Source organism: Pseudocercospora fijiensis, assembly GCF_000340215.1.
Source record: "Pseudocercospora fijiensis CIRAD86 unplaced genomic scaffold MYCFIscaffold_1, whole genome shotgun sequence".
NCBI classification, from domain to species: domain Eukaryota; kingdom Fungi; phylum Ascomycota; class Dothideomycetes; order Mycosphaerellales; family Mycosphaerellaceae; genus Pseudocercospora; species Pseudocercospora fijiensis.
Genome location: NW_006921532.1, coordinates 1,347,022 through 1,370,295, shown reverse-complemented (window position 1 = coordinate 1,370,295; position 23,274 = coordinate 1,347,022). Strand labels below are relative to the sequence as shown.

The 23,274-nt window shown below is 51.8% G+C and overlaps 11 protein-coding genes across 11 annotated transcripts; 4 read left to right on the top strand and 7 right to left on the bottom strand.

The window, feature by feature from the left end:
* The first annotated feature begins 794 nt into the window (after positions 1-794).
* MYCFIDRAFT_201087 (uncharacterized protein) lies at positions 795-4,115 on the top strand. The gene is made up of 3 exons (XM_007922626.1): positions 795-1,751; positions 1,919-2,476; positions 2,545-4,115. The coding sequence occupies exons 1-3, from the start codon at positions 968-970 to the stop codon at positions 4,017-4,019; spliced, it is 2,817 nt and encodes a 938-aa protein (XP_007920817.1). The 5' UTR covers positions 795-967; the 3' UTR covers positions 4,020-4,115.
* Positions 4,116-4,300: 185 nt separating this feature from the next.
* MYCFIDRAFT_180921 (uncharacterized protein) lies at positions 4,301-5,008 on the bottom strand. The gene is made up of 3 exons (XM_007922625.1): positions 4,897-5,008; positions 4,643-4,777; positions 4,301-4,579 (listed from the first exon to the last, which is right to left on the bottom strand). Exons 1-3 carry the CDS (start codon positions 4,911-4,913, stop codon positions 4,558-4,560), a joined length of 174 nt encoding a protein of 57 aa, XP_007920816.1. The 5' UTR covers positions 4,914-5,008; the 3' UTR covers positions 4,301-4,557.
* Positions 5,009-5,772: 764 nt separating this feature from the next.
* Positions 5,773-7,033, bottom strand: MYCFIDRAFT_71189 (uncharacterized protein). The gene is made up of 2 exons (XM_007922118.1): positions 6,325-7,033; positions 5,773-6,260 (listed from the first exon to the last, which is right to left on the bottom strand). The coding sequence occupies exons 1-2, from the start codon at positions 6,923-6,925 to the stop codon at positions 5,983-5,985; spliced, it is 879 nt and encodes a 292-aa protein (XP_007920309.1). The 5' UTR covers positions 6,926-7,033; the 3' UTR covers positions 5,773-5,982.
* Positions 7,034-7,387: 354 nt separating this feature from the next.
* On the bottom strand, positions 7,388-8,421 carry MYCFIDRAFT_209482 (uncharacterized protein; the record flags this gene model as incomplete). Its single annotated transcript, XM_007922624.1, has 1 exon — positions 7,388-8,421. One exon carries the CDS (start codon positions 8,416-8,418, stop codon positions 7,819-7,821), a length of 600 nt encoding a protein of 199 aa, XP_007920815.1. The 3' UTR covers positions 7,388-7,818.
* A 161-nt stretch (positions 8,422-8,582) lies between these two features.
* On the bottom strand, positions 8,583-9,687 carry MYCFIDRAFT_148002 (uncharacterized protein; the record flags this gene model as incomplete). The annotated part of the gene is made up of 1 exon (XM_007922623.1): positions 8,583-9,687. One exon carries the CDS (start codon positions 9,685-9,687, stop codon positions 8,632-8,634), a length of 1,056 nt encoding a protein of 351 aa, XP_007920814.1. The 3' UTR covers positions 8,583-8,631.
* A 250-nt stretch (positions 9,688-9,937) lies between these two features.
* On the top strand, positions 9,938-10,498 carry MYCFIDRAFT_127164 (uncharacterized protein; the record flags this gene model as incomplete). The annotated part of the gene is made up of 1 exon (XM_007922622.1): positions 9,938-10,498. One exon carries the CDS (start codon positions 9,938-9,940, stop codon positions 10,496-10,498), a length of 561 nt encoding a protein of 186 aa, XP_007920813.1.
* Positions 10,467-11,233, bottom strand: MYCFIDRAFT_47782 (uncharacterized protein). The gene is made up of 2 exons (XM_007921806.1): positions 11,009-11,233; positions 10,467-10,952 (listed from the first exon to the last, which is right to left on the bottom strand). Exons 1-2 carry the CDS (start codon positions 11,166-11,168, stop codon positions 10,573-10,575), a joined length of 540 nt encoding a protein of 179 aa, XP_007919997.1. The 5' UTR covers positions 11,169-11,233; the 3' UTR covers positions 10,467-10,572.
* Positions 11,234-12,029: 796 nt separating this feature from the next.
* MYCFIDRAFT_212839 (uncharacterized protein) lies at positions 12,030-14,495 on the bottom strand (the record flags this gene model as incomplete). The annotated part of the gene is made up of 5 exons (XM_007922621.1): positions 12,030-12,556; positions 12,607-13,254; positions 13,315-13,581; positions 13,869-14,038; positions 14,169-14,495. The coding sequence occupies 4 exons, from the start codon at positions 14,493-14,495 to the stop codon at positions 12,633-12,635; spliced, it is 1,386 nt and encodes a 461-aa protein (XP_007920812.1). The 3' UTR covers positions 12,030-12,556; positions 12,607-12,632.
* Positions 14,496-16,803: 2,308 nt separating this feature from the next.
* MYCFIDRAFT_75186 (uncharacterized protein) lies at positions 16,804-17,608 on the top strand (the record flags this gene model as incomplete). Its single annotated transcript, XM_007922155.1, has 2 exons — positions 16,804-17,204; positions 17,566-17,608. Coding segments are annotated over 2 exons (444 nt in total), but the record flags the coding sequence as incomplete, so codon positions are not given.
* Positions 17,609-18,787: 1,179 nt separating this feature from the next.
* Positions 18,788-20,612, top strand: MYCFIDRAFT_54584 (uncharacterized protein). Its single transcript, XM_007921900.1, has one exon. It carries the CDS (start codon positions 18,879-18,881, stop codon positions 20,448-20,450), a length of 1,572 nt encoding a protein of 523 aa, XP_007920091.1. The 5' UTR covers positions 18,788-18,878; the 3' UTR covers positions 20,451-20,612.
* A 45-nt stretch (positions 20,613-20,657) lies between these two features.
* Positions 20,658-23,246, bottom strand: MYCFIDRAFT_147993 (uncharacterized protein). The gene has a single exon (XM_007922620.1). The coding sequence runs from the start codon at positions 23,210-23,212 to the stop codon at positions 20,912-20,914; it is 2,301 nt and encodes a 766-aa protein (XP_007920811.1). The 5' UTR covers positions 23,213-23,246; the 3' UTR covers positions 20,658-20,911.
* Between the last annotated feature and the right edge of the window lie 28 nt (positions 23,247-23,274).

Here is a 23,274-nt window from a genome sequence, read left to right as displayed (position 1 = left end):
TGTTGGAATCTTCACATGTCAAGTTTCTATTTTGCGCGCGTTGAACGGTAGTTCTACTCAACGCACCCATGCGGCGATCCTCGACACGACACGACACAAATTCACTCTCGTTGAGAACTTTCGTCCTCTTCTAAATTCTTACGCCTATCATACGAAGCACGTATCCGACCCACAAAACAATGCCCACCCAGTCTGACTGTACTGCGCTATCTGGCGGTGTTCCTTGGACATGCCGACGCCCCTACTTCGGCCTCCGAATAGACTTCTGTTCTCGATTCTCTGGTCTGGCTAGGAGTGAAAGCGGGTTTGTCCTTCCAAATCCTTGCTTCTCAAGAACTCAGTGACTTAGTGGTAGTAACTCGGCGTCTAGAAGTGTGAGGTAGAGATGCTGTAGCTTGCTTGTTGTTGTTAGCTGCGGCAATTGTTTCTCGCCAAGTTCTGACTTCTGATCGCGAGTTGCTCATTCATCGACTATTCTAAGGAGAGAGTGGGTCGCTGATACGTACGATTGCTCTTTCTCTCCTACTATGATTCGGTGAGTAAGATACGACGCTCTTGCACAACTAACTACTCCTTGCTCAACGTTTCTTATCTTTTCATCTTCCATTCTGGCCGGCATTTCGCGGCTCGATTCGCACGCACGACTTCGATCGGACGTTTAAGGGCATCCTTGTCAACTCCAGCTCAGCGAACTGCATTCTATTCCGAATCGGATAACTTCAACTACAAGTTTAAACAACTACACACGAGGACCCTCGTCGTTCATATCTTGTCTGTTTGCCGTACAGTCGACATCTCATCCTCCCTGCACCCTGACTGGTTTTCCATGCGATCTCATTCCTTTGTTTAAGCACGAGGAGTGCATGTCATCCCTCGACTTGCACGCCACCGCATCCGGATCATACCACTCCGCCTACCTTTGTTTATCCAAGATTGACATCACTGCACATTACTGGTACTAGCAATCATGAGTACTCCAGTTGAGGAGTTGAACAATCCTTTCGGCGATGCGCCATTGATGTCTGATCCAGGAAGATACTCGCCATTATCGAGTGGCGTTGTGACCAGTGCTGAGGGCGCAACACCGAGCAATGCAGCTCAGACGAAGGGGAAAAAGAAGGTTGGCTTTACCGGTGAGGCGGAAGCTGGCGATCGCGTAGCAGAAGGCTTCTCATCGCCCGGATCGAACAGTCCTTACTTCGGTGGCTCGCCTGCTGAGAGCGGAAGCAACACCCCTTCTCGAACCCACACTCGGAATAGTAGTGGCGACCAACTGCTTGGCTTTGCAGACAGATCTCATCTCCCGGAGCTGTCACAACAGCAGACCGATGCTATTCGAGGGTCCTTAGCGGAGAGTCTTAGCGTCCCTCGTCCACGCCCTGCGATCCGACGTGGCGACAGACGTGTGTCCCATGTGTCTGATGAGGAGCTCGTTGGACGAGATGATGATGGCAAAAGAGCTCATCGGCAGGCTCGCGCACGCGAAGCTCTTGAGAGAGGCAAGCGACTGGAGCATGAGGAGATCGTCTCAAGACACGCATCTCCTGAAAGATCTCGGATCCCAAGTATCAAAGCAGGCGATATCCTCCTGACAGATTTGAGCCATCCACCAGATTCTGATGACGAGGAACATGCCACCCTCGAAAGTCAACCCAAACAGCATCATGAGGAGGCGTACAAGCTCGTCAGAAGACATACCGACGCTCGACGTGCGTTTCACGTCAAATCGTTCGATGTGGACCCTGGATCAGGTAAGTTCACTGTTATCGATGTTGCCTTTGCCATTGCATCGGAAAGCATGACTCGATATCTTTATGACACCCCCACGGCATCGTAATCTGATATCTCTGGCTATCTCAACGATGTCTCGCTACTCTCTTTACTTTCCCAACCGATAAATTCTGACACCATGAAACAGGAGTCCGATCCGGCGCCGTCACTCCGACCGAAGAACAAGACTTCATCCAAGATTATCAACCACGACCCCAGCACTATCGAGGAGGCATTTTAGGTGCTCTTCTCAAATTATACAACGAAGACGGTGGCCATGGCAGGTCGTCCTCGCATCACAGATCTCGGAGTGGCGATCGTGGAAGCTGGTCCGCGATGTCGTCGCCTCACAGCTCTCCTCCCGAGAGTGGCACCAATACACCTCGCCGGCACTGGTACTCACACAACAAGCAAAAGCGACATTCCACCACGTCACTCGCTCATCTCATCGGTTCGTCGGCAAGTATAGGCGCTCCAGCAGTGTCGAATCTGGGTGAGGAGGTGTCGAGAAGGCTGCGAGAACAGCAGGAACAGGCGTCCAAGAAGCGACCGGGCATTGGGAAGCGCGGGATCAGTGGTCCTCTTTTCAATCGCTTTGGCAAGCTGCATGCCGAAGAAGAATTTCGAATTACCAATCATATTGCCGAGACGATTGCGAGGCAGAAGTATTTGATGAAGCTGTGTAGAGGCTTGATGCAGTATGGAGGTAACCAACAACCACGCTTCTCTCCCTCCCTGCATTATGAGAATCACCTTTGCTGACTCCTTCTCTAGCACCAACTCACCGACTGGAAGAATACATGCGTATGAGCGCTCGAGTTTTAGAGATCGATGCTCAATTCCTCTACATCCCCGGCGCCATGATCATGTCTTTCGAGGACCAAGATACGCACACATCAGAAGTCAAGCTCGTCAAGGTAGCTCAAGGTCTGGATCTGGGAAAGCTGCGAGACGTCCACGAAGTGTACAAGGAAGTCGTGCACGACAAGGTCGGTGTCGAAGAGGCCACGCGAAGACTCAAAGACGTGATGACCCAAAAAGACAAATTCAGCCGCCTCGTCCGGATCCCAGTGTACGGTCTAGCAGCCGTATGCGTCGGACCCTTCGCCTTCCAAGCCCGACTAATCGATCTACCCATCGCCTTCATTCTCGGCTGCATCCTAGGAATCTTACAACTCTACATCGCCCCCCAATCGGATCTATACTCCAACGTCTTCGAAATCTCCGCCGCCGTCATAACTTCCTTCCTAGCCCGAGCCTTCGGCAGCATTCGGAACGGCGAACTATTCTGCTTCTCAGCCTTAGCCCAATCCTCCATCGCCCTAATCCTCCCCGGCTACACCGTCCTCTGCGCCTCCCTCGAACTCCAATCCCGGTCCATCGTCGCCGGAAGCGTTCGAATGGTCTACGCCATCATCTACTCCCTATTCCTCGGCTTCGGAATCACAGTCGGCACAGCAATCTACGGCATGATCGACAGCAACGCAACCTCAAAAACCTCATGTTCCACCCCCCTCCCGGACTACTGGTTCTTCTTCTTCGTCCCAGGCTTCACCATGTGCCTCATAATCATCAACCAAGCAAAATGGAAACAAGCCCCAATAATGATGATCATAGCGTTCGCAGGATACATCGTAAACTACTTCTCCTCGCAACGTTTCGCGGGCAACACCCAAGTCTCGAATACCCTCGGCGCCCTCGCGATCGGCGTCATGGCGAATTTATACTCTCGCATTGGGGCACGAGTCGAGAATCAAGCTCTCGATATCTGGGAACTCACCCTCCGTCCCATCTGGAAAGCGTTCGGAACCCGGATCTTCGGACTCGAAACTCGGCGACAATCATCTTCGAAGGAACTCGAAGAAGGAAATCTCTCCGCGGATAACGACAACGAATCCCTCTTCCAACCCGCCGCCCGTCGCGTCGGATACTCTCTCGCAGCAGCAGCCATGCTCCCGGCCATTTTCGTCCAAGTCCCGAGCGGTCTTGCGGTGAATGGATCTTTGGTTTCGGGGATTGCGTCTGCGAATCAGATTACGGGGAATACGAGTTCCGGGGGCACGCAGGTGCTTAATACTAGCACGATCGTGTCTGATAATTACAATAATAATGAGGCGTTGAATAGTATTGCGTTTAGTGTGGGGTATAGTGTTATACAGGTTGCGATTGGGATTACGGTGGGGTTGTTTTTGAGCGCCATTGTCGTTTATCCGTTTGGGAAGAGGAGGTCGGGGCTTTTTAGTTTTTGAGGGGTTGTGAACTTGTGAGATTTTATTAGCGTGGAGAGATTGATACCCTGATAGATCGTGTTTGAGGATAGTCGTAAATGATGAACGATTTTGATCATGTCTTCGTACGCTGTTTTTTGAGGGAGGATTAGATTGATTCGGTGCTCTCCCTCTCTCTCTTGGTGGTCGAAGCAAAACTGAGAGCAGCCCTATGGGAACTAGGTGCTATTGCAGAGAACGACCCAATCGTCGAAGCGAGCGTGGACACAGCCTTGGGGATATGAGGAGAAGTCGTCGGGAAACAGGGGTGAAAATCGGGCGGGCGGGCGGGCTAATGGTACAAAGTTCAATTGTCCTACTGCTATCGGCATACAAGTCAAAACGCGTCGCTCAAAAACATATTCCACGCCTCAAACGGTATGCATCGAATTCCGCCCATGCCTCGCATCGTACCGCCACCATGGGTCTTTCGCGTCGCGCAGGGAAGTGGGAAAGCTGAAATGGGTATCGCAGAGTATTATCGTTGCTCGTATCGCTCATGTCTCGCTTCGCGGGTGGCCTAGTACTTGAGGATGATGTACCTGGTAGCATAAACGGTTAGTATGGGACGAAGCGAACACTGATGATTATGGGTGCAAACGTACAGAGCGTGGATGATGCCTGGAATGTAACCCAGAATGGTCAGGAGGATGTTGATGAGGAGGTCAGCGCCGCAGCCACGCTCGAGGAAGACACCGAGCGGTGGGAGCAGGATGGCGAAGATGATCTTGATGATGTCGCTGGTGTGGGCGTTAGCAGGATTTCTTGGGTGTATACCGTCACCCGCGCGCTTCCGCATGAAGGGAGGAGGCAGTTGCAACGCTGCTGCATCAGCATCGGGTGTAGATAGCTTGCTTACCTTCCGGTGAAAGGCATGATGGGTGGTTGTTGTGGTGTTTAGCTGGGGAGATGTGTCTGTGGTGGTTGCGAGGCTTGGGTTGTTGTCGGAGGTTGAGTGTGGAGTGGGCGTTTGGTTTGCGGTTGGACAAGCGAGGCAGGCAGAGAATGCGACGTCTCTTAATAAGGTACGTTGGTGAGCACATACATCACACGCATAGTCCAAGCCCGTAGTCCGAGCCCGAGCTTTGCTGATTCTACGTCATGCTGTATGCACCGGCCATCCGCTGCCAAGGCAACATGCACTAGGTTCGATAGATTCCGAAAATTGCATGGGCTCGTTCGTTCGCGACTACGCTTGCTTTCTCTATCTCGCCATAATCTAATCCATTTACGACCGCCAAACATCGTGAAGCTACGCAGCCACCGTCCCCGGCATCGCCACCATCGAAAAGCTGGCGCTTCATGACGAAGCCAGAGAGGCTGGGCAAACAGGTACAAGGCTCTGGGCAAACAGTCAAAAGCTCTGGGCAGCGGTAAACCTGCAACACATCCTTGAGGCTTGACCGTCTGACGACGCATGACGGATGTCGGGTGATCCTGGCCCTTCCGGAACAAGGCCGAATCATAACTTGCGTCAAGCGCCACTACATTTCTGTTTCGAGCCTTGTCATTCGGAAGTGTGGCACGCCTTGCATTGTTGTGGCGGAATTCCATGGCGTTTGCTATCATAGCCACATCATCGCAACTTGCCGAACAACCTCGTGGTCGCTGCTCTTTGTCGATCTGTGGCGTTGAGTGTGCGTTACGAGTATGATGAGTTGGAGTTCAGGCTGCCCGAGGCTGAGCTCCTTACACGTGAGCTATGAAGTTGTGTTAATCTCATTGCTGTACTAGTGTAGGCTTCGGTATGAAGCTCAGCATAATATTCACTGTAAAGCCCAGTGGACTCCTTTAATACATTTCATGCTCATAGTCGTAGCACGTCTTTTTCTGATCACGAAGCGTGCCCCTCCGATGCACCTTCCGTGAACGCCTTGTATGGTATATCTCAAATCATGCCGAAACCAATGCATTCCGATCTTGACCTCCTCGATCTGCACATGCCTCACCGCAGAGCCTTCTCCGCGAACTTTGGAAGTATGAAAGCAGCCTCGTGAACCTTGCTGCTGTAGTATTTGAAGAGCTTGTCTTCTTCTGCCTCACTGACAGATCTCAATGGCTTCTTGACATCGCGCTTGCCATCCTTGGTGCAGACCATGAATCCAATCTGGCCACTAGGATAGGTGGGGATTGTGGTCCAGCCATACTCGGCTACCGGGAAGACCTGCTTGCAAGACTTCTTGAGGTCAACAATCATACTCATGTGAAGCCATGGGTTCTCGGCTATGTGATGTTAGCAAGTCAATGGACATACCACCGCGCACTGGATGGTTGGGAAAGGGCTTACAACCTTGGGTGGTGATGACACCGCCCTCACGCAAGGCGTCGTGCAGAAGCTCAAAGTATGGCTTCTGGAACAGAGCCTCGGCGGGGCCCTCTGGGTCAGAGCTGTCCGTGATGATTACATCAAAGCTGTCCTTGTAGTCTGCGAGGAACTTGAAACCGTCGCCGACGTGAACCTTGACCTTTGGATGCTGGAAGCCAACACTCATGCCAGGCAGGTATTTCTTGCTAAGACGAATGACTGCCTCGTCAATGTCGCATAGGACCGCCTCTTCTACACTCTCATGCTTTACCACCTCACGCAACACTCCACCGTCACCTCCGCCGATGACGAGAACCTTCTTTGGGTTTGGGTGGGAGAACATGCCCAAGTGTGTGATCATCTCTTGGTAGGAGTACTCATCGCGTTCAGTGCATTGGATCACGTTATCGAGGACGAGAACCATGCCGTAGTCGGAGCTCTCAAAGATGAGAACATCTTGATACTTGCTCTTCTCGTGGTGCACCACCTGGTTCACTCTGAGCGTCATGGCCTGGCCAGGCCACATGTCGCTGATCTCGCGGAACCATCCATCCTTGATGGTGGGGTGAGTGATCTCGGCCATCGTGTATGTCGCGGAGCGGTGGGTGGAGGGCAGGTGTTGGTGTTTGTGAAGGGTGTTCGTCAAACGGGCGCGAGGAAGGTGGAGGAGTTTGAATATGTGTTGTCGGGAACTTGATTGCATATATGCAAACAGTACCTGCTTTGAAAATTGTTTCACTACACATCCCACTTTAGCTTTGAGTTGGCAGGGTCTCTAGCTTCATCTTTTCACCCCACTACCGCACATGGCTGTCTTGGCATTGGCACTTTCGACAGTCTCGAGTGGCTACAGTTTCCAAAGGCACACTAGTCAAAGTCTATGAAAACCTGAGGGCCAAATGAAAGATTGTTCAGCTGTTCAGACTCCACAGTAGGTCGGCTGCAGCGTTCAAGGGTTTCACTCAAGCCACTGACGCTCCTCAACACACGCCGTGACACGCATGAATTACTGTAACCGTCTGGCCAGCAAAAAAAAACTCATTTCCACGACGAATGCGGGTTTGGGAACTCGATAGGAGTAACCGGAAGTTTGAATACTTGGGGAAAAATGCCGACATCCAGAGGCTCCCGGTACAAATGAACAGCGTTCAGAATGGCTTGCTTTTCGGTCTATAATGCAACTCTCGAGGTGCAGGAGGTCGTGCTTAGATTACCAGAGTGGCACTGTTATCGAATCGGCGGAGAATCATCAGTCTTTGCCACAATGTCAATTGATTGCTCTCATGACACCTCTGGTTGCTAGTGATTACAACTCCGAAGCGGCAGAAATGGACATTCCAGTGTGTATGGCCGAAGATCCAATATGCAATTTGTCTATGAAGGCCGTCTTTTTCGATCGTCTCAATTGTATTGCTGCTCCAGCACTCGCTGTTGGTCTTCCGCTCGTCCTGAGATAATGTCGGGCCCCGGCTCGTACTAGACTTCCAACATCCGGACATAGCTACGTGATACCACGGTGCAGAGTTTGCTTTCCACTGCAAGTGCTTTGGATGCGAAGTTCCCTGAAAAGTTGGCGAGAAAATGGGTGATAACGACAATTCTTTTCGAAGGCTCTGTGGTCGAAATATCTTTCAAAGATTTCCGAAGCCACTGCAGATCTTTTGCATATTCGTGGTTGTGTTGAGCGACAGACCAGCCTTCGATTCTTGCGAAGTCTCTCGTTAGTCGTGTGCACTGGCGACTGATATGAGAGTATAATGTGCAGCCGAGAAGGATTGTGTTTGTTCCAGGTATTGCCCATTTCTCGCGATTGAGGAGGGTGAGTTTTCCACCAGCTTTCGCATCCAGACAGAGTCGTCTGGCCAACGCTAAACCTTTCTCATAGGAGCAGCCGTAGAACTCGTGATTCCCGAGAATAAGGAACACTCGCTCAAAATCAGCACATTGGGTGAATATGAAATTGTCGTACTTTGGGGTGTCGGAAAGGCGACCAACGTCTCCGCCAAGTATCAAGTATGGAGCGCTTCTGACAATCTGGAAATTATAGTCGCAATTTTCAAGGTGTAGATCTGACATGTATTGAAGGCGCATAGTTGTACTGAAGTGCATGGTCACGAGAAGAAGGGGAGATCCGATCCGAGAAATGAATTGCGGCGGCAAAGCGAACCGCCAGCTAGCGGAAGGCGGAGATAAGTAGCCGAAGTTATGTAGTCTCAGCCTCTTAAGAGTAGGTATAGAATATAGTTTAGCGTATATATATTCGCGTGAATAGTAAACCTAAGCTTGATATCAACCAGTATCGTCTAGCCTTCTATACAGATGTATCTGATACCGCATATTCTCCAATTCGATCGGATACTGCAGACCCTGCGGAAGTCTGAACCACCTTGAATCATCCGATACCAGCTTCTGCCATTGAGGACGTCCGTCATCCTTTCCTTTCCATCCTGTCCCTACGAGCGTGTAGTCCAGCAGCCACTGCATGGGATACTTCTTCTCTGCTCCATTGACTGATACGGCCGAGTAACTCCCAGGACTATCCACTACGAGTAGGTACGCTCCAGCGCGTAGCTCTGCTGTCAATCGAGCCAGGAGTTTCTGAGTCTTCGGGATGGAAGCTGTGTAAAGTTCGTTTAGAGTGAACATCAGCGTGACCATGTCTGCCTTGCTGAACAACTCATGAGACTTTTCATCTTCCAGTGCAAGAGCATCTAGTTGCTGGAATTCGATTTGGTATGACTCCTGCTCTACTAAAGCGGTGTTGGCCTCTCTAGCTGCGGCGGAAGCATACTTGGAAAGATCTGGTGGTATCGTCGACGCTCGGAACAAGTCTGAGACAACCGAGTTCCAAGCTGCGATGTCGACGAAGGTGGAATTGACTCTTTGGAAGGGTAAGGCATCTTCCTTCTGCGAGATCCAGCCACCGATGGCCACGAGTTCCGCTCCAGCTCCGCCTCCGACACAGCAAATTCTGAAGTCCTTGCCCTCGTCCGTGATTTGGGAGTCCTGTTCAAGAAACAAATCTTTGGAGATATCAGATAGGATCTGCATGTAGCCTAGCGCCCGACTTGGACTCCATCTTGCTGCGTAGACATTGAGATATTCTGCTGTGCCGAATGCCTTGGCAAAATCGCGTGTGTAGAGGTGGCCCTTGACTTCTTGCACAATCGCAGTGGAATGCTCCTGTGGCTTCAGAGCGTTGCGGAAAACGTCCAAGCACTTTTGTTGCAAGGCAAGGGGAAGTCCAGTTTTGTCGGAAGACTGCACTTGCTCTGGACCTGTGATGCCGCTGCCGCCGATGAGTTTAGTCTTTGATGCTTTGGACTTGTCGTTTCCTCGGGCCATTTATTGGGAACTGCCTTCATGGCTATGGCAGTCGCATGATGATAGCGTCTGTTATGATGGCTGTTGTTGGGCAAGGAGAGAAATGGAATGGTTCCGCTCAGCAATGGCCGAAAGCCGATCACGGCCGAGGTGAGGGGTTCTAAATATCAACTCTCAAACGCAGTTCTTGCCTATCAACTAGAGAAATCTGTCTCGCCCCAGCCCAGTCTTCCTCCCAAGTCAAAGAATTTCGATCGACTATACCACAACCATGCGTCTATCCTACATCGATGACGATCCAAAGATGGAGACAGAAGAAGATCAAGCCGTGGTGGAACGAGTGAAAGCGAGAAGGGGCGGGAAATTGATCGCATTGGACAAAGCGCTGTTGCACGCACCACCTGTTGCGGATGGCTGGAATGCATTCCTCAAGGCAATTCGGACCCAAACGACGTTGCCTGCGTCAATCAGAGAGCTTGCAATTTGCAGGGTTGCAGCATTAAATCAAGCGTGGTATGAGTGGGACGCTCACGCTCCCATCCTCAAGGAAGCGAACGTGCTGAGCGACGATGTGGTCGAGAAGATCAAGGACAGAGATTGGAAGGGAAACGGGCTCGATGAAAAGCACCTTGCAGTCTTCGAGTATACCAATGCTATGACTTTGGAGGTCATCGTCAAGGATCAGACTTTCCAGAAGGTAAAAGGTCTGTTCAGCGAGCGAGAAGTGGTGGAAATCACAGCTACGATTGCGGCCTACAACACGGTATCGAGGTTTCTGGTAGCGCTGGATGTCGGGGAGATGGCTGCGAAATATGGTGTTGATTTCAGCTGAGGGTATCTCTGTACGCCGCCCTAACATATTATCATTCTTCTCCAGACAATCTGGTTACGCATAGAATTCATCGCTCAAGATGTCGGTGTTGGCTTCTCTGCAGCAGTAGGTGTGCTTTTCTTCAACTCTGCTTCGATGGCCGACTTGAGCTTTTCTGGTGCTGTTGTGCTCGCCCATCGTTGCTTGACCTCACCGTCTTTTCCGATGAGGAACTTCTCGAAGTTCCACTTGATTCTCTTCAGACCCATAAGGCCTGGCTTGCGCGACTTCATCCACTCCCATACAGGCTCTGCCTTGTCTCCATTGACGTCGGTCTTGCCGAGCACAGGGAAAGTGACGCCATAGTTCAGCTGGCAGAAGCTCTGGATGTCATCGTCGCTGCCTGGGTCTTGGTTGCCGAACTGGTTGCACGGAAATCCGATGATCTCGAAATCTGGGTGGCTTGGTTTAAGCTCTGAGGCGAGATGCGTTAGCATGATCGTGAGCGGGTGGTAATGGAGTTTCGCGAACCTTTGTAAAGCTTCTCAAGACCCTCAAACTGGGGTGTAAAGCCGCACTTGGAGGCAGTGTTGACGACAAGCACGACTTTGCCCTTCAAGTCGGACAGCGGGAACTCGTTGCCCTTCTTGTCCTTGGGCTTGAAATCGTAGAAGGTGGTGGCGGAAGCCATGTTGGCAAAGCTGGACTGCTGCTGTATGTGCAGTGGTTTTGCGATGGGCGAGTAGGGGAAGACGGGCTTTGCCAAGGGTGGTTGACGGGCAGCGGCGACTGATAAGTGTGCTCGGAGAGTGGTCCTAGAACAGAAGACCAGGCGCGTCGCTACTTGCATAGGTTACGGCCGCATAGATACGAGTCGACGATGCCCTCTCACGACTCACGTTACTGCTGAGGAGACGATGGACTGGTCAGGTCAGCGCTGGCGTCACATGCTGGTGCTTGGGGTGCTGGGCGGCTTCGAAGAATCCCGAGCCAGCGCCGGGCACATGCCACAAATTGGCCGCGGCTACGGTGAATATTCCAATATTTGACATACTGCAGCTCGCATCCTGGAGCTTGGTGCACTTGTGCAAGGTGCGAGCAAGGCTACAGCAAATTGTCGCTCGATGGAGTCGATGCCCGAGCATGCACCGGCAGCCTTGACGATCGGAAACTCTCTTTGCGCCGCCGGGATGATGACATCCATCTTGACAGGTCTTGGCACACAGCAGACAGACAACCTCACTTGATCGAGTCACTTTCAGCTTTCATTTCTTCCCACTACACGCTCACTGCTGTGCTCATTGTGGAGCCCAAGTGGAATCACAAGCGAGGTGTGACGTTGATTGGCGATGCAGCACATGTTCTGGTGAGCAAGAAATGCGTACATATATAGCGCTTACCAGACCAAATCTAACAGTGACGGACCCCGTTCGCTGGCGAAGGTGTGACAATGCCTTTAGGCGGAGTACAGCACGCACTTGCTCGAGGGCAAGCAAGCAAGCCTAGAATCATGTACCCGAGTAATTCTGAGTCGTAGAAGCGAAATCTTTTTCTTCTTCATTAAAACGCCCAACCATGTGTGAAAATTTACAAAAATTTTACTTCGTCCTCTTCTTCCGGCGGCTTGCTGCCGGTCAATCCTCTCGACGCACACGCTTGGTTAGCATCGATCACGCAGCGACTCCACCAAATCATCTTCACTACTGGGGATGGCGCTCCATATGGCTATTGAAATGGCTTGTAGTCCAAATGGGAGGACAGCATCGCCTCCCAAGGTTAGACACGCGGATCAAAGCCATTGGGCTGCACTTCATCGTAGACTTGGCCAAATATTCGGGGGATGAGCCAAAGGCAGTCCAGTCCACGGCTGGGAAGACGCTTTGAGGCGCTTGAGAAATCCCGAGGGGGCTGAAGACTTGGGGAACATCCAAATGGCATAATGCCCCTGATGACCGGCATAAAGAGGTCCGCATGGGTCGTGAAGGCCTTGAACCAAGATCGCTAAGTGGTATCCAGAACCTTTTGATTCATGACATTTGCCATGATTGAGTGAGAAATCGACAACAGAACTCCGTTGATCTGGAAATGGTAAGCTTTTGCACGTCCAAAATTTGCCGACAATGACCTACAATGAGTCCTGCCACGCCCGACTTATTCAGCCGTGCCTTGCCTGCTGAGAAAGACGGCGGAGCTCTTCCACGTTCTGGCTTAGCCGCTGGAGATTGACCTCATCTTGTGGGCCATTCACGGAGGTCACACTGAACTCCAAGAGCTGCCGTTGGTTTGCCCACTGTGAGTAGGCGGCACGTTGCTGCCTATTCTGAATGGCGCGATAGTCCTCAGGGTATGATGCATCCGTGGCAACGCAAGTGGCCTGTGGAACGGCCATTACGGGAGAAGGCTCCGACACCGGGGTAGGAATCCGCTGGATTTTGGGACGCTGAGCGGGTGACTCCTCGCTGACGGAACCAGAAGCCTTCCTCTTGCGTCCAGACGTTTTGCGACCTTCTGGACTTCCTCGGTCCTGGGTTGGTTCGTCCTTGTGGTCATGGACGCGCTTCATATGATCAAAGAGGTTATAGCGTCTAGGAAAGCCATTGCCGGGAATGCCACGCTCACATCCTCCATAGTAACAGAGATGAGGGCGATCACCATGTCCATGCATTCCATGTGCCTCTCTTTCATGGCGCAGAAGGCACGCCGTTGACGAGAACTCCTGTTTGGAGCAAGCTTCAATCTTACATCGGAATGGCTTGAGGTGGGAGTCAATGAATTTACTGCAGGACAGGAAGGGTCAGTGTCACGACGCGTTAGATCTGGGGAGTGTATCATCATACTCATAGTTGCACTTGAGCTTGGTAGGCTTGTGCTGACAGTTGGGGTCGCTCTCAAACGGGCAGTGGTACAGTCCATCCGATTCGGGTCCTCGGGAGTACAATGGATCGTTCCTGTGGCGACCTTCCTCACTTTCGCTCGTCATGCTGGCAGCAGAGCATGGAGACTGAGTAGGCATGGGACATTTGAAGGCCTCGGCAGATTTCATCACCCGTGGTCCTGGCATGGAGGTGGGCATCTGTTGGGTGTGAACAAAACCATAGGCGTAGCTACGCACACGGTTAGTGTTCAGCTCTTGCTCAGATTGACTCACTCGATCTAACCTCTCAGACGACGGCATCATGTTGCCAGCCTGGTCATAGCGTACAAGACCGCTAATCTCTCCATTTGTGGTTTCCGGATAATAAGCCTGAGGAGCCCTCCTGGCAGAGGCCGAATCCGGACGTGGAGTCAAGTGTCCATGACCGAGAGGAGACATCCGGGATTGTTGCTGCACATTGTTCACAAGGCCATGTGGAAATGCAGCATCCGTGGACAGGCCAGCGACACTACTTACACTCGAAGCAGCATCTGCACAGCCAGTACCCGGAATTTGTGCCAGCCCCGCACGAGGCTGCGAGTGAGTCTCTGGAGAGGAAGGTCCTTCGGCACGTGGTAGAATTGGCCTCCTTGGGGACAGAACAGGGTCAGAAGTTGTCCGCCTTGGATAAGGTGCAGGATAGTACACTGTTGACTGCTGTTGGCCGCAGCTGGGATGAAGAGACGCAGCAGAGACCGGGAACAATGGAGCCATGACCTCGGGTGAGGTTACCATACTAGAAGCGAAATTCTGGGAGACGGTAGAGCCAGGACATACTACAGAACCGGCATGATCCCAGGTAGGTTCACCAATGAAGGACAAATCCAAGCCGGGTGGCAGAGGAAGCAACTCCGGCTCCGAGATACAATTTAGGGTGTGCGTGCTCTGGCTCTCATGACTCAGAACAGGCGACAAGCCCGTGTCTACAGGTGCCTGGGAAACGCTGTACCAGGAAGATGAGTCCAAGGTCTGTAATTCCTGGGTGGTCAACGGAGTAGGTTGCCATGTGTTGGACGATTGCACGAACGTGCTGTGTTCCGGGTTGTGTGCAGTGGCCCAAGATTCTTCCGGCACAGGGGCCTGGCTCCAAGGTGGGCCGTTCATGTCTGGGCAGTCTGACGGGGCGCAATCCGAGGCAGTATCCGGAGGGGTGAGAGGATATCCGCTATCCGGGTAGGTTATGGACTGGCACCAATGGTCCACTTCCGCGGGCTGTGCAAAGAGAACAGATCCAGGCTGATGGAAAGGAGCAAACTCCTCACTGATTCACGAAGATGTCAGTTGGCGACCTCGACAACTTTGCAAAAGATTGGAAAAGAAATTAATCTAGCACAAAAACCAAAGCAATAGTAGAAAGACCAGTCCAAGCAGCCGGTGTGGAGGGCTGAGATATGTTATGGTCCATCAGCAGCCGAGTCTCATGGATCAGTAGAAAATCAGCCGGGCGCAGGGAGAGTGGCCAATCAAAGGGAGTGACATCGGTCCTGGTGGAAAGAGCGACTGGTTCATCAAGATAGATTGGCCCGAGCAAGAAGACTCCATCCAGGACTGTAGCGCGAACATCCTGGAGATCCGGGAGCAGGTTGCCCGTGGCTCACGGTGGTAGGCACAGTGCTGGAAGGTATAAATCAAAGCCAAGGGCAAATCCGGTGAAACAGACGCGTCAAGAGACTACGATGCGGCAGACAGCCTTTGATCACATATCAATCGCAGGCTTCGTCAGCCACGAGATCGTGGAGAAGGAGAAGGCTCCTATCCTGATTCTTCCGTGAGAGGCTCACTGCTCCTTGGCATTGTCCGGATAGACTGATGACTCGGTGGGATGGCCGGGATGTCCGGGGGAGCGGGGCACTCCGTTGCAAGGAAGCAAAGTACTGTACACTAACAATGCTGCAAAGAATGCAAGTACAGTGACGGAAAGACAGTTGCAGAGAAATGACATGAAGAAATATACCTGGCGGCCAAGTAGTCCTCGCGGGTGCGATATGTCATGCTGGACAGTGCAAAGCAGGCAACAGGAAGTGCCTTCTCAATCCAAATTGCAAGTAAGAGGGGTGTTCGTGTTCGTAACACAACAGTGTGTGAAAGAGCCTGGTTGAGGTGCGCGGTGGGTGTATGTGTGAAGAGGTGGTGGAAAGGTTGGGCAGAAACAAAGGTGTAAGGTTGCAGAAGCTGGTGCAGAGGCAGAGTGCGGGCGACTAGGAAATATGGAAAGTGAGAGGCAGAGGAGGGCCGTGCAGAGGCTTCGGCTAGCGGGGGGAAGGGGCGCGGCGGGTGAGGGGAGGGTGAGGTGATCCATAGGTGTGAAGAAGCTGTGTGGTGCAGCACGGAGCAGCGGTGCATGTGATGAGCAGGGGTTTGGCGATCGCCATTCGCCTGTCGCCTCAGGCCTGTCAGTCTTGCGTCGTCGGCGGCGCGCTGTGAGCTCGCCTGAGCCGCTTCCTGACGTGGCATCGTGTGGTCAAACGACTCGTGCGCTGCATGCCATGACACGACGCACGACGCACGCCGCCTTCGCCCTTCCCACCAGTAGTCCCGCCATCTCTGTGTGCCAGTGCCAGCAGGTTTTGCGCTCATCAGCAACAGCCAGCTCCTGACCAAGCCTACCCTAGGAACACCCCTGCAATGCCGCTGAATCGCCATCATTGCTGAAAATGCTCTGACCAGCCACCTTGGTTGTTGATGCCTGAACTCACAGCTCTGCAATAATGGTGCAGCTTCAGCTCGGCCATCCGAGCTTCCACCAAAGTGATCAGCTTGCTTATCCTCTCTTACGACATTCGCTCGTGCTTGCTCCTGCTGATCTCGATGCAAATCGCACCGTGCCTGCAGCTGACCACCACATCAGAGAACATCGATGACCCGCATCGAACTCTTCACCATCTGAAACGTGAGCTACGTTTCAGTCGAGTCACTCGGATGCGTTGGCTCTGCAGTCCACACAGCGCGAGACGTCAACCATTCTCGTGTGGTGCCATCTACGATTACTAACGATGACGAGGCAAGAATTTACCCACACGATACGCCCCCCATTGCTGACTTAAGGAGACTGACTAGCTGCTGTATACTTGTACGAGCATAACCAATGCACAAGTGTACCATCGGCCTTCGGTGCAAACTCCGCACTCACTGAGTAGAGGCGCGCTCTTTCCTGCGACTGCTCCTTCCTCTGCCTCGTAGCACTGTCGGCACTGTCCGCACAGACCCGGACCGCACCGCCAGTCTATTCTGTAGCGTCGTTTCTTGAACCCAGGCCATCAACCGACTTTCGCCCGTTCTTCCCTCCGTTAATAATAAGAACCTCTTTTTAAAGATCTTTGTTCATTGCGTGGTCATATCGATGCGGACTGAGGGCGGTTCCAATGCGGATTGTGCCCAAAACTGGTCCCAAGCACAAAAATGGTGGTGCACAATGGTCGTAGCCATCACCTGTTTCGCCGTAGCTTTCAACTTTCAACAGCGCCGTCGGCTTACCTGGTTCGCCCCAGCCTTTGGAGGATGGTTTGTCGGATTCGGCTTCATCTTCCTTTACAACAGTGCCAACAACTACCTGGTCGACAGTTATCAGCACCAGGCAGCGAGTGCTCTGGCCGCAAAGACATTCTTGCGATCGTTCTGCGGTGCGGGTGTGGTCCTTTTCACCATTCAGACGTATCACCGACTTGGAGACCAGTGGGCCTCGACGCTGCTGGCTTTTAGCGGGCTGGCATGTTGTCTGATCCCATACGTCTTCTACTACAAGCGCGCTGCGATTCGCAAGTATTCGAAGTACGCGTATGCTGGTGACGAGGAGTGCAACATGAAAGGCCCTCAGTACGGCAGATGAATGTTCTTGATGATAGACATAGATCTCAGTCAGCATGGCAAGGCGTTTGGAATGGGAAACTTGTGCTTTTCCGGGCACATCTAGACACCGAGAGCAGGAAGAATGCGTGATATATCAATTGAACAAGGGTCGAGGTTCGGTAGAAAGGCGGTATCGAGTCGGTACGAATTTGTTTCAGGCGCGGCTCTCTTATATTGCATCTACCCTCCGGTATAGTTATCCGCTATATCCGGCTATAATAACCGCCGTATTTATAAGGAGGGACCTTAGAACGGCCGTATATACCGTAATATTACCGTATATACGAAGCTTGTAATATTATATCTAATATCTCTACTAATATATTAGACTAGTATCCCGCTACGACCGGTATTCCGCTATCCTACCTAAGGTACGATCTTAGTAAGAACGTTATATCTATAATACGATAAAACAAATCGAGTTAGTTCTATATACTATACTTCTATATCTATAAATAGTAAGAATTGTCGCCTAATATAATTACTTATCTTAAAAACTTCGAAATCTAAGCTCGTTATCGCTTTCTTCTATCTTGCTTCCGCTCTATAGTCTATAGATTTAAGTTCTCCTACTATCGTCTAATAGCCGTACGGCGTTAAGCGAATTTTAATAGCGCTATACCTAATTTATATCTTAGCAAGTTGCTAAGATCGTGCCTTAGGTAGGATAGCGGAAAGCTAGTCGCAGCGGAATGCCGGTCTAAAATGTTATACGACAATAGTACTATACGATAATAGCACTATGCGACACCCCTATGCCGGCCTCTTCCTCTTCCGCAAGCTGTTCTTAGGCGCTACTCCGTCGCTCCGCTCGATTAGCACAAGCACTGCAGGGCTTGAACGATACTTTATGTATTCTTCAGAATTTTCAGACCAAATCCCCCTTCCCTGTCGGTGTTTCTACCCCTCATCATCGGCCAAGGCAAGTGTGAAGAATCGTCACCGCGGACGCCGGGCAGGCCATTATTATTTCTGAGGTGCGATGGACGATGCACGATGCACGCCTACGCAGGAACGAGTCTGACACGACGTCCGCTATAGGGTGTCACCTGCATACCAGAAGCCGCTTTATACTGTAGCGCGTCCTTTCCGCGGCCTAGATAATAGATATAGCAAGATCTGTTCCGAATTCAAATTCACTTTCACCTAGCCACCGAAGATTCCGAACATCCAAAGGGGAAGAGGCACGATCCGCGATCTGGTCTCCGATCGGCTTGCTGTATGCAGTTGACACCCTGTAGTAGTAGTTGCGATCGAACTATGTCAACGGTTGGCGCAGAGCCAGAGCAAGAGCCCGTTGGGCCGCGGCGCCCATCAAACAGTGGGCGCCTCTGGCTCTGATCACCTCAGGCTGCATTGCATGGTGAAGGATGAACATTTTGCAGCAGGTGTATTGAAGCTTGATGCTCACGAGCAGCGAAAATGGTCGGCATGACCTTGGCTGCACGATGCATATACGGCGTGTGCCTGGCGGAGAGCTGTGAGCCGTCTGGATATTATGTGCCGCTGTGGTCTCTGAGGTTGTTGCTATCCATTATTATTGCTCACTGCTCAACCTGCGTGTGATCCCGTTGACTCGCTGCCTTGCTGCCAGGGCACGCACAGGCACACGCAAGGCAAGCGAGCAAGCACCAAGGAACGATGCAGGTGTCTACCGAGAAGGCTATTGCTGCTCCCGTGGCCACCATAGCTTCGAGCTTCTCCAGCAGCAGCGCTACACTCGCCGGCAGTACCAACAATAATGTCGAAGACCGGATCGAGCCCACACGCACCAAATACTCGCTGTATCCACCGCTGACGCCGAAGAGACCCTCCGCGACATCCGGCGCCCTCGCCCTGGCCATCCCCCTCCCTGCCCGCGCCAGCCGTGTCGTAGAGCAGATGTACTCCGCAGCGACATCATCGACGACGACGGCGACAACTAGATCTTCCCCAAGCGCCGCTACTCATACCACCACCGCCGCCGACTACGCCTCCCCCGCCTCCGTCTCCATCAACCCAGCGGCCATACCCACTCGCACCTCGAGCAGCAACGCCGTCTCACACAACTCCGAGCACACGCCTAGTCCAGGCAGCACCAAGAAGTCGCTCAGGAAAAATCGCAGTCTTGGTCGTTTGGCCGAATTTGACGAGCGTGAGTGGATGGCACAGGGCAAGCATCACCGGCTTGCGCATAGTCCTTCATCCATGTCCGACCTCAAGAACTCGCCGCCCATCGGCCAAGACCTGATCAACGGCCACAACACGAGCTGGAGCACGGAGAAAGAGAATATTCTGAAGGGACCTTTTGTCTATCTGGAATCACACCCGGGCAAGGACATCCGCTCACAGATGATCAGTGCTTTTAACGAATGGCTGCAAGTCCCGCCCGCCTCGCTCCAGGTCATCACGCGAGTCGTCGCTATGCTGCACACGGCTTCGCTATTGATCGATGATGTTGAGGACAGCAGTCAACTGCGGCGCGGCGTACCCGTTGCACACATCATCTTTGGAACGGCGCAAACGATTAATAGTGCCAATTACGTCTATTTCTGCGCGCTGAAAGAACTGCTCACATTGAACAACCCCGAAGTCCTCCGTATATATACCGAGGAACTTCTGAACCTACATCGAGGCCAAGGCATGGACCTTTTCTGGCGGGACACCTTGACATGTCCGACAGAAGACGACTACCTGGAAATGGTAGGCAACAAAACCGGAGGCCTTTTCCGATTAGCCATCAAATTAATGTGCGCCGAATCTCCCAAGCAGAATGCTGCACCAGCAAGCACCTCCTCAACCTCGAGACCTCACGCTCCCGTGGATTACATCCCACTGGTAAACACCATGGGCCTCCTCTTCCAAATCCTCGACGACTACAAAAACCTCAGCGACACAATCTACACACAAAACAAAGGCCTATGCGAAGATCTGACCGAAGGCAAATTCAGTTTCCCAGTAATCCATGCCATCCGATCCGACCCATCGAATCTGGTTCTGATCAATATCCTCAAACAAAAGACGCAAGATGACGACGTCAAAAAGTATGCGGTGGCGTATATGGAACGCTGCGGCAGCTTTTCGTATTCGAGGCGAGTCTTGAGGGGTTTGACGAAGAAGGCCTTGAGCCTGGTGGATGAGGTTGATGGAGGGCGGGGGAGAGGCGAGGCTGTGAAGAGGATTTTGGAGAGATTGCGTGTGGATAAGCATTCGCGAGCGAGTCATTCGGCGTAAATTTGCCTTCGGCTGTGAAGAATGAAAATTGGTGGGAATTTGTGCTGGACGATGGATGGCAAGGTTTCTATTTCGTGCTGCACTTGAGCAAGCTATGCAGGATTTGAGTGTAAGGTGGATACCCCCTTTGAATCTGATGAAGAGCTGTGGTCATGGTCGTTGTGTTTGTGTGTGTGATGTGATGAGTGATATGACTGAAAAGCCTTTGAGCGAGCACGCTCTTCTGAACGAACGATTCTTTTGAGAATGTATAGCAGTAGTAATGCCATTGGAGACGATTGACCTCTCATAAAGGCCTACTTTCTACAAAGACCAATCTTCTCCGCCTCCCTTCTTCTCGCCACTTATGGCATTACCTCCAGCATTGAATATTTTACATGTCAAATCAAGGGTATCACTCTTTCGTCCCAGAACACCTCGCTCCCAAACAATCATCACATCACACTTCTCATCCATCCCTTTCACTTAACCTTACTCATAACCGTCTCCAACCCCCTCTCAACATTCAACCCGGCAGCCGCACTCTTAACACTACTCAACATACTCCGATCAAAATCATCCCGAGCCCTCAAAACCGACTCAACCCAACCAATTTGCACATCCCAATACTGCTGCTTCATACTCACAAAAGCTTCCACCACACCCGGCCCTTTATCCGCAGCCAACAAATTCCCAAAAGCGTTCACAGCCCTCCATTTATCCTTGATGAGATCAAACGCATCACCGAACTGTCCGAAAAAATTAAAGACGGTCAGGACGTCGTCTTTGATTTTGTCGGTGAAAGGGTCTTGGCGGCGGAATTTGACGCCTTTGTTTTTTACGCATTCGAGGTAGCGCACTAGTAAGGCGTCGGAGAGTTCTTCGATGAAGATGTTTTGGAGGGCTGGGTGGAGGATGTCGGTGAAGTCTTTGAGGTAGTCTTCGAAAGTGGTGGTGATGGATGCCATGGTTTTTTTCGAGTACCAGGAATTTGTGAAGAATTCGACGAGGACGGGTTTGATGTCTGTGGCGAAGATGACTGCTGCGAAGAGGGACATGCAATGTGTTGCGAGATCGACGTAGCCGTTGGTGAGGGTTTCGATTTCGGCGTTTGAGGTTACGATGTAAGCTGGTGTGACGAGTTGTTCGTAGTCTTGTCGGAAGCGGGAGAGGAAGGAGATTGTGCCGTTGTCTGCGTCGTCGTCGATGATGGCGATTTGGTCGTTGGCGATGGCGACGAACCATTCTTGCATGCTGCTGATACCTTCTAGTGTGGCCGGATCTGCCGTGTTCTCGAGTTTGCGATATTCGTCGTCGATGAGCCTTTCCCACATTTGTTGTCTGCCTTTGAGAGCGCGCATCATTGCATCTACAACGCCTTCTACCACGTCAGGACGATGGGAGCCCTCGGCAACCGAAAGCTGTTCGCCCAACATTCTCCACATATCTCCGAGTGTCTTTGTGTGGAGTTGATTGTTGGAATCCTGATCGAGACTGCCTTCTGCCCTGGAGAGGAACTGTTTTCTATCGGTAGCTGCCATCCGATCCATCCATTCTTCGACCGCTCTCGTGATAAGATTGCGGTAGTCGCGGACTATCTCACTCTCGCGCTCATCAAGGACATGCGGCTTAAGCTGTGCTTGTTTCACGCCAAGCTTGGACATCTTGCCGTGATATTTCTCCACCCAGTTGAGGATGGCAAGCATATGTACCGGAGTAATATCCTTGTCATCCAGTTGCTCAACCAGGAAGTCGTGCATCTGTTTGTGATATATATCGACGTAGGTCTTGAAGATTTTCCACTTCTTTGGCAATAGGTCCTGCATACCAAGCTTGACGGTGTTGAGATCGTTGAAGTACCACCTAACTGACTTCTCGAGCTTCTCCGGATCACCATCAAATGACTCTTTGACTTGTGCGAATTGTAGCTGGGCGTTGTATGCGATCGCCTCTAGAAATTTCTTCTTGTAGCCGCGCAGCTCTCGTTGACCAACATTAATGCTCTTGAATCGCTGCGCAACATCCTTGAATTCTCGCTGAGCGTCTTGCAGGGCCTTGGTTTGCCGATCTTTCTTCTCCTCTTCTTCGATCACAAGTCCAAGACGCACGACCAGTCCATTGTTGCCAGTCTGGACGAGCTGAATCAGGTTCATACAAGCCTGACCCACATGCTCATCAAACCATTCGATCACATCTTCCAGTTTGGTAAAGTAGTCTCGCAGTGTGACACCAGACTCGAGATGGAGATTCTCAATCAGCTCCTGGCCTGTTTCTGCGTCCGCACTTCCCTTTACTTGCTCCATCGCCTGCTCCCTCACATCCCGCAACGAGCTCAAGCCAGAATGCACAGCTAACAAGTTGGGCTGAGCCTCGAGATCTTCATCGTCCTCCTTCAGCAAAGCTTCCAGGTCGGTCAATTGATCTCCAAAAGTATTGATATTGGCCTTAATACTCTCCACAGCCGCAAAGTTGCGCTGCATTATGCTCATCCTATTGATCTCTGGGAAGTCCTCGATCATGCCTTGGGCTTCCGCACAAAGCTTGTCTATCTTCATCATCTCGTCTTTGATCAAGGCGACAATCTTGTGGCCGTCGTTGATACTGGCCATGCCATTTTGCGTGATCTCGAGTTGTTCCTTCAGACCATGCTTGAGCTGGCCGTCAATGGCTGCTTTCTTGCGCGTAAACTCGCTGCGCAGTGATGGCAACTTGTCCAGGTCGTCGGGATTCTTGAGCAGCTCCGCAAGCTTCGACGTCGTATCTTCCAGCGCGCCATCGTTCATCGTGTCCGTTGCTGTGCCGTTCTGTGCTTGTCAGCACAGGGTGTGTAGGATGGAGAGATCTG

Bases quoted from the DNA above. Each gene is read 5' to 3' on its own strand.
- MYCFIDRAFT_201087 (XM_007922626.1), top strand. From the start codon at position 968: ATGAGTACTCCAGTTGAGGAGTTGAACAATCCTTTCGGCGATGCGCCA. The intron at 1,752-1,918 runs GTAAGTTCACTG...ACCATGAAACAG, and splicing joins CGATGTGGACCCTGGATCAG to GAGTCCGATCCGGCGCCGTC. The intron at 2,477-2,544 runs GTAACCAACAAC...CTCCTTCTCTAG, and splicing joins AGGCTTGATGCAGTATGGAG to CACCAACTCACCGACTGGAA.
- MYCFIDRAFT_180921 (XM_007922625.1), bottom strand. The intron at 4,580-4,642 runs GTACGTTTGCAC...TTATGCTACCAG, and splicing joins CCAGGCATCATCCACGCTCT to GTACATCATCCTCAAGTACT.
- MYCFIDRAFT_71189 (XM_007922118.1), bottom strand. From the start codon at position 6,925: ATGGCCGAGATCACTCACCCCACCATCAAGGATGGATGGTTCCGCGAG. The intron at 6,261-6,324 runs GTAAGCCCTTTC...AACATCACATAG, and splicing joins TGTCATCACCACCCAAGGTT to CCGAGAACCCATGGCTTCAC.
- MYCFIDRAFT_47782 (XM_007921806.1), bottom strand. From the start codon at position 11,168: ATGGCTTCCGCCACCACCTTCTACGATTTCAAGCCCAAGGACAAGAAG. The intron at 10,953-11,008 runs GTTCGCGAAACT...ATCTCGCCTCAG, and splicing joins TCTTGAGAAGCTTTACAAAG to AGCTTAAACCAAGCCACCCA.
- MYCFIDRAFT_54584 (XM_007921900.1), top strand. From the start codon at position 18,879: ATGCAGGTGTCTACCGAGAAGGCTATTGCTGCTCCCGTGGCCACCATA.
- MYCFIDRAFT_147993 (XM_007922620.1), bottom strand. From the start codon at position 23,212: ATGAACGATGGCGCGCTGGAAGATACGACGTCGAAGCTTGCGGAGCTG.